An 8,782-nucleotide genomic window follows, 5' to 3' on the forward strand; every position below is an offset into this window, starting at 1 on the left:
GACAACCAGGGAGCTAAAAACAAAACACTGAAGGAAATAAGACTTTAACAGATCATGACTCTTTGCTATTACCAATTTAAGGCTTATGATATAAAGGGGCAAGAAGAAAAGTACACTAAAAAGAAGGGAAGCGGCTAGAAATATCGCTATTACTTACTGGAGCTCCGCACTAATCCAACGAGCTGCTGTGCAAATAAGAACTTTATATCCGATGCTTAAAATTTTACTAAAGCATAGGCACAAGTGTTCAAGAGCCGAGACGGTTTTTTAAACACTGCCTGAGGTGAAACATAAAGCAGAGGGGGGAACTTAAAAATACCCCTCGATGAGATAAGCAGTGAATGCCCTGCCTCGGGGAGAGGATAGAAAGAATCTTAAACTAAAACAGCACTGGGTGGCAGAAAAGATTGTAATAGAGGCACAAAAAGCAATGAAAGAATTTTTTGAAATAAATATGACAAAGGATGTGGACCTAAAAGTAGTATGGGATGCAAGTAAAGCCTTTATAAGGGGATTTTATATAAAACAGAACATAATTCAGAAACGTATAAAAGAATCTAAGTTAAGGCAAATACAACAAGAAACAGCAAACTATGAGAAACTATTGGTCAAAACACCTAAGGATGTAACATTAAGCCAAAATATTAAATTATTACAAGCCCAACTCTCTACATTATTATCTAATGAAATAGAAAACAAATTGAAATGGATGAAGCAAAAATCTTTTGAATTAGGGAATAGACCAGGAAAGTTATTAGCGTGGCAGATAAAGAAAAGACAGGAAGACAGACAAATAAACAAAATAATATATCAAGGGAGAATATTAGATACAGAGGGGAAAAATCAAGAGTTTTTTGGAATTTTTTACAAACTTATATAGTAAAGGTCAGGAATCAGAGGAGATACAGGATTATTTAAAAAAAAGGAAAATACCAAAAATAAGTGAAGAAAATGGAAAATCCTAAATGAGCCGATAACAGAGACGGAGATACACCACGCAATAGGCAAACTTAAATTAGGGAAGTCACCAGGTCTAGATGGATTAGCAGCAATACACTACAAAAAATTAGAGGATTCCATAATAGCACCACTAAAAATAACAATGAATAAGAGCATGAAGGAAGGGAAAATACCAAGTTCCTGGCAGGAAGCGAACATTGTGTTATTACACAAACAAGGAACAGATGGAGAATCTGTAAACAATTATAGGCCCATTTCTCTATTAAATAACGACTATAAATTGTTTGCAGGCATCCTGGCTAATAGATTGAAAATGGTTTTAAAGGATGTGATACATGAAGACCAAGCTGGTTTTTTACCAAATAGACATATAAAATCAAATGTGAGGATTGTGATAGATCTATAGAATACCTAGAATTGAAACCAAGTAAAAGAGCGGGCTTTATAATGATTGATGCTGAGAAAGCATTCAATAATCTGTCAAGATGCTTCCTAATGAAAGTAATGGAAATGTCATCATTGGGAGATTTTTGTAGGGGAATAAAATCTATTTATGAGAAGCATTTTGCCAATTTGATAATAAACTGTGACAAAACGGAAAGTTTCTTAGTAGAGAGGGGCACCGGGCAAGGGTGCCCCCTCTCACCACTGCTGTTTATTTTGCCATTGGAAATATTATTAATAAATATAAGAGAGGAAGATGAAGTAACAGGAATAACACTAGGTAAAGAGAAATGTAAAGTTAGGGCCTTTGCAGACGATATTCTAATTACAACTGAAAATCCGGAGATAAGTATTGCCAAAGTAGTCAAATTAGTAAAGGATTTTGGGGGTGTATCTGGATTTAAATTAAATATGGAAAAAATGAAACTCTTGACAAAAAATATGCAAGTAAATGAACAAAAGGCAGTAGAAAAACAATTAGGATTACAAATTGTCAAAAAAGCCAAATATTTAGGAATAGACATAACTATGAAAAATATCAATTTGTTTAAAAATAATTATGAGAAAACATGGAAAGAGGTAAAGAAGGAGTTTGAAAGATGGAGCAGATTAAATTTATCTTTATAGGGGAGAGTATAGATTATAAAAATGAATGTTCTGCCGAAAATGCTCTATTTGTTTCAAACTATACCAATTATTAAAGAAAACTGTTTTGATGAATGGAGAAGAGATATTATAAAATTTGTCTGGCAGGGGAAGAAACCCCGGATAAAATATAAGTTGTTGACAGAAAGAAAAGAGGAGGAATGGCGCTCCCAAATTTGCAATTATATTATGAAGCGGAATGCCTAATATGGGTGTGTGAATGGATTAGACTGGAAAGAAATAGGATTTTGGATTTAGAAGGATTTAATTGTAGCTTTGGCTGGCATGCATATCTTAATTATGAGAAAGCAAAAATAAACAAGGAATTCACCAATCACATCTTAAGGGGAGCATTATATAAAGTATGGAATAAATACGGAAGATATGTAGAAATGCAAACACCATGGTGGATCTCACCAATAGAAGCCATTGCCAGGAAAAGATTAAATATAATAAAAATTTGGCCGACATATAGACAATTAATAGAAAAACATGAAGGCAAATATAAAATAAAACCATTTGAGGAATTAAGGAGATATGGAATAGATAAATGGCAGTATGTACAGCTTTACAGCTTGTTTAATGCAGATATAAAGAAAGGTTTCTCAAAAGCAATTTCCGAATTTGAAAGAGTGCTGATACAAAACAATAAAAAAGTTTTATCTGGAGCATATAATTTGTTATTAGATTGGGATTTGAAGGAGGAGGAAGTAAAAGAGACAATGTTAAGGTGGTCCAAGGATCTTGGGTATACAATATATCTGGAGCAATGGGATAAATTTTGGGGAAAGGATATTAAATTCACAGCGTCATATAATATTAAGGAGAATTTTTTTAAGATGCACTATAGGTGGTACTTAACTCCTGTGAAACTTGCGAGCATATACAAATTACAATCCAACCTTTGTTGGAGATGCAAGAAAGAAGTGGGGACGCTATTGCATATGTGGTGGCTATGCGAGGAGATAAAAAAGTTTTGGTTAACGGCACATACAGAAATGACAAAAACTATGAAAAAATCAATAGTAAAGAAACCGGAGGCATATCTGCTAGGCTTACTGGATGAGCAAATACCTAGTGGAAAGAAAAGTATTTTTGTATGCTAGCACGGCCACCAGAATGGTGATAGCAACTAAATGGAAAACACAAGCGGTCCCAACAAAGGATGAGTGGATAGGCAAGTTAAACGAGTATTTGTTAATGGCAAAACTGACAGCAGCAATAAGAAACCAAACAAATCAAAATTTGAAGGAACAATGGAAATGTTATGAGTATATGGAGAAACATTGCTCAAGGAATGAAGTGCTAATTTGCTTGGAGTAAGAGATATGAAGGAATTTTTTAGTATTAATTTACATAAAGAATTAAAATCGATTATAGAAATATACAGAAACTAAGTCAGAGGGGTGTATGGTGGTGGGTGTGAGGATGGGATGGAAAACTGAGAAATGTATGATAAATATGATATTGTATGTTAATGTATTGGTTGTATTGTGCTTTAATCAATAAAAATTTCATAATTCTAAAAAAAAGAGAAATCAGCCCTGATTGCTCACTGGAAGGGCAGATCCTGAAGCTGAGGCTCCAGTACTCTGGCCACCTCATGAGAAGAGAAGACTCCCTGGAAAAGACCCTGGTGTTGGGAAAGATGGAGGGCACAAGGAGAAGGGGACGACAGAGGATGAGATGGTTGGACAGTGTTCTCGAAGCGACTAGCATGAGTTTGGCCAAACTGCGGGAGGCAGTGAAAGATAGGCGTGCCTGACGTGCTCTGGTCCATGGGGTCACGAAGAGTCGGACACAACTGAATGACTGAACAATAATTTATAAAATAATAATAATAATAATATATTATTTGTACCCCGCCCAACTGGCTGGGTCTCCCCAGCCACTGAGGCAGAGCTGTGTGGCTTTGATGCTCCCCAAATTGCCCCAGGAGGCCTTAAGCCAGTAAATCATTGATTTTTATCCACCCTGGCCAAGAAATAGAAGCCCAATCCATGTAAGACAGGGGCACTGTTAATGGATGGTTCCCTAGACCAGGTAAATGGGAGGTTGCCTGCTCTTGATTGGTTACGCTCCCTCTGAAAGAGTAGGTACCTAGTTTGGGTGTACTTCTGGATCCATTACTGTTACTTGAGGCTCAGGTGGCCTTAGTGGCGTGGCATAGCTCAGCTACACCTCATCTGGATAGCCGCCCCAACTTCTGTTGTCTACTCTCTGGTAACCCCCAGGTTAAGATTACTGCAGTGCGTTATATGTGCGGCTGCCTCTGAAAATGGTTTGGAAACTTCAGCTGGTGCAGAATGCAACAGTCAGGTTGCTCACCTAGGCAAGACATTTTGAGCACATAACACCAATCATAGCCCAACTGCACTGGCTACCAAATAAGGCTCTTGACAAATAAGGCTCAGGACCCCAATACCTCAAGGACTGCCTCTCCCCATTTGAACCATTGCAGACCCTAGGATCGTCATCTGAGGCCCTTCTTTGTGTGCCCCCTCCACGGGAAGCCCAGAGGGTGGCAACACAAGAACAGGCATTTTCAGTGGTGGTTCCCTGTTTGTGGAACAAGGAGGCTCAGCTAACGTAATCAATATATATAATTAGGTGACAGGCAAAAACTTTATTTAGCATGTCCTTCCCAAGCCTAGGACCCTCGTACCTACAGGACCGCCTCTCCTGGTACACCCTGCAGAGGACCTTACAGTCCACAAACAATAATACTTTGGAGGTCCCAGGCCTCAAGGAGGTTAGACTGGCCTCGACCAGGGCCAGAGCCTTTTCAGTCCTGGCCCCCATCTGGTGGAACACTGTTGCAAGAGACCAGGGCCCTGCGGGATTTGACATCTTTCCGCAGAGCCTGCAAGACGGAGCTGTTCCACCAGGCCTTTGGTCCAGGCCCAGTCTGACCTCCTTTCTATGGAACCCTGTATGTAAGTGGCCTCCGTGGTTCTTTCTATCGGCCCATATGGGACCAGCACGGGTGGCTGGGCCTGGTGAACTTTTAATTCCTTACCCCTACGGTTGATTCATGGGTTCCCACTTAATTGTATTTTGATTTTAAATGTCATTCGAAATGTATTTTAAACTAATTGTTTGATTTCATGTTTTTAATGTATTGTATATTTGGTGTTAGCCGCCCTGAGCCCAGTCTCGGCCGGGGAGGGCAGGGTATAAATAAAATTTATTATTTATTATTATTTATTATAATGTGACCCTCTGGTAGATCTAGATGCTGACCAGATACTATAGTCCATAATGCCACAGTAGTTTAACCTAAGTTATAGTCCCATTTCAACTGACAGGACAAATCATAGTCAATGGCACCTGTGAAACATCCGTCAACACGATTTTTAGTTCAGTTTTAAAGTTATTCATTATACAGGTCTTTGCATAGTCTTCTCTTGCAGTGAGGCCACAAAAAGAAATTCTACCTTTTCAGAAGAGGTGATTTTAACGAGTGTGTTTATTTGATACAGCGCACTTCCACATTCTTGTCTGGAATGTAAGTTTAGCTGACCACTTCCTGTATCATCACAGACCAAAAGCTCAACAGTATCCCACATGGCTTAAATAAATCTTTATGCCCTGGAGAAAAGAAGAGAAACTAATGAACAACATAGCAGACCAGCAAAGTAATTATTTGAACCTTTGTATTAAAACAAAATAACCATGCTGTATTAAGCAATGTCCTGACAGGCAAAAATTTAGTTGGTACAAATGTAGGAAGAGAACAAGGCTTTGCCTGTTGTGTGCCAGAGAATAAACTGGTGGGGGGGGGGGGCGAGTTTAACTTTTATAAATGATTTTACTTCTTAAAATATATACTTTAAAAGTACAGGATTAAACATATCAAATGTTTCAACAGGCATGACCTGTGCTTTTTCTAGTATTCAATAAAATGTCTCCAGTTCTCAGTAAGATAATACCATACACATTAAAGAAGCAAGACAAAACTAGTCAATTTAGCAGAAACATCAACACCATAAAACTCATTTTCCCATTCTTCTATTTTAAGAATATATCCTGCCTCCAATATACAAACATCACTCTATACAGTTTTTCTAACTAATAAAAATATCATAAATAACATTAAATCCTAAGGCTCTTTACACACTAATTTATGTATATTGGCTGTGAGAGACAGTAATAAGAGTACAAAACTTTAGGTTTTTCATATATAAATAGCTACTCCTCTGGAAAAATATAGCTGCACTTAATTCTATTAAAATATTTTATCTATTAAAACATGTTTTTAATATGTTTTAGCTTCTTTAACAGAAACCCAGCCTGAGAAAGAGTCCTGTGTTATTCAAAATACTGTACGATACACCGCCTAGCTAGTGAATAGACACGTGCCCCCATTTTACATTTGACTGTCAGCGCCCCGGACTCCCTCCCGCTGGGCGGACAGTCTGTTTCCTGGCCAGGTTCCCGCATCAGCTTGGCTGCCGAACAGTCAGAAATCCCACAGGAGAAGCCACCACCGCTTCGCCTGCTGAATGCCCAGCTTCCTGGCAGCTCTTGACATAATACCTGTCTCCCCGCCCGGCTACAGCCCCAGCCTCTCCGCCCACGTCCCTCCCGCGCTGGGCGCCCCTCGGGGGGATGAGGGGCGTGGCGCTGCAAGCCGGCCGCCCTCCGGAGCCCCGGCTGGAGCGCTGGGAAGGGCGTGCAAAGCCCCCGAGGGGCGGCCAGCGCGGGAGGCGGGCGGGCGGGCGAGCGAGCGAGCGGGGGATGAGGGGCGTGGCGCGGGCGCCCGGTATGCCGGCGGGCTCGCGGGGGCGCACCTGGGGGGCCTGGTGCACCGCGCCACCCAGCCCCTAGGATGAGGCGGCCCTGGTCAGAAATCCCACAGGAGAAGCCACCACCACTTCGCCTGCTGAATGCCCAGCTTCCTGGCAGCTCTTGAAGGCAACCCATAATACCTGTCTCCCCGCCCGGCTCCAGCCCCAGGCTCCAGCTTAGGCCCTCCCGGCTCCCCACGGCAAAAGGACAACGACAGCCACGGACACACACGCAGCCCCAGCCTCGGAAGCTCAAATTGGCGCGGACGCTCCTAAGTGGCAGTCAGCCACGGGACGCCGCGAGGGTCAAACCTCCTCAGCGCACAGCGCACACGGCTGCTCGCAAACACACACTAGAGATAGGAACGGCAAGAGAGGTGTTTGGAAACAGACTTCTCGGAACAGCGGGGGAATGGAGAGTGCTCTGCAGAGACCCTCGAGGGTCGCTCCCCGATAGGCGTGTGCAGCACGGCGTCCTCAGCTGGCTCCTCTTGAAGATGACCGAGAGGGAGCTGGGAGGCAATCTGCCGAGCCTCTTTACGGCGGGAGATTATTCCACAGCTTCCTCGCTTCTGGAACTTTTCTTCTAGGAGAAAACGGTGCCGGCACCAATTTCTCCACTCTCCCTCACTCCCTCCAGAAAAAAGTACTGCTCCCTTTTGAAATTTCTTTGAAGAAACACCCGTATCCCTCTAGGGTAATTCATTGGGGGGGGGGTCACCAAATAGCCCTCTTCCCCTACCATCTTCGGGTGCCCGAGAAGCGAGGGGGGGTGTTGAGAAATCTCCCCTGCCTGCCTTCATTCCCCTTGCTCACAATGTAAATAAACCAGAAAATAACGCCTTTAACTGTATATTATTTTCCCTTTTTTAATAATTTCAATGGGGGGTGACAAAAAAGTTTTTGCACCCAGGTACCAATTTACCTTGCTACACCCCTGCTCATAGTTAGAGCTTTGTTTCCCCCCCCCCCCTGCTGGGCTGGAGGAGGCAGAAGAAGCAGGCGGCAGCAGCAGAACGCCGAGGGCAGGGGCAGGAGACGAAACAGCCGCAGCAGGCTGGGGGACACGGGCGGCAGCTGCAAATGGCCCTGAGCCAGCTCAGCCCAGCCCTCTTATTGCTCTCAGCCATGCAGAGCTGCCTGCCCATTGGCCTGTGCCTCAGCAATATTAGCCAATGGCTGCATCGGGAGGAGGGAGGGGGAGGGAGGGAGGGAGAGTGGAGAAATTGGTGCCCAGCCGGGAAAAAATGCTTCTGCCAAAAAAAAAAAAGCTTTGAACAGACGCCGATCGTTTTTTGCTTGGGGGGGCAGTTTGCCCCTCCCTGGATACGCCCATGCACAGGTGTTATACATACATTGTTTTACATTAGTTGTTTTAAAGGGGTCACTTTAAGAAAACCTTACAGCTACTGATTGCTGTCACCTGTTACCAAAATCTATGCTGCACCTGTCTATATAATCTTACATTGCAGCAGTTGTTTCATTGGTTTCATTCGCCTTTTCCGTGCTGAAATGTCACAACCTGAACTTGCCCCCCCCCCCAGTTTTGATCCTAGGTACGCCCCTGCACCTGTGTATGGATAAAGTTTGTTTTACATTAGTTGTTTTAAAGGAGTCACTTTAAGAAGAAAACCTGTTTCTTCTGAACCCAGAACAACTGCTGGGAATGCAATCAGGCTGCTTAAGGCAACCACCAGGGGGTTGCCACCGGGCCATTGCTACGGTTTTTTGCACCCTAGGCGAGATTACCTTCCCCCCCCCCCGGCCAATCATATTTCAAACACAGATGTATTATTGGAAGAATGAAAAGCACAGAATTTGAAATTGTTAATTTATTTTTTAAAAATTGTGAAAACAAGTCATAAAACAATTTCTGATTTATTTTCTCAAACAGAACACAGTTTTAGCACAGAAATCACTTTGAAAAATGTTAAATGTGATGC

General features: G+C 42.5%; 1 protein-coding gene across 1 annotated transcript in view; it reads right to left on the reverse strand.

Annotated features, from left to right (window-relative positions):
- The window catches only part of KNTC1 (kinetochore associated 1), an 82,009-nt gene extending 76,369 nt beyond the window's left edge, over nt 1-5,640 (reverse strand). Inside the window, exon 1 of the mRNA XM_033174388.1 lies at nt 5,487-5,640. Coding sequence (XP_033030279.1) covers nt 5,487-5,618 — 132 coding nt within the window. The 5' untranslated portion in view covers nt 5,619-5,640. The remainder of the gene's footprint in view (nt 1-5,486) is intronic.
- Between the last annotated feature and the right edge of the window lie 3,142 nt (nt 5,641-8,782).

Source organism: Lacerta agilis, chromosome 17 (assembly GCF_009819535.1).
Source record: "Lacerta agilis isolate rLacAgi1 chromosome 17, rLacAgi1.pri, whole genome shotgun sequence".
In the NCBI taxonomy this organism is placed as follows: Eukaryota; Metazoa; Chordata; class Lepidosauria; order Squamata; family Lacertidae; genus Lacerta; species Lacerta agilis.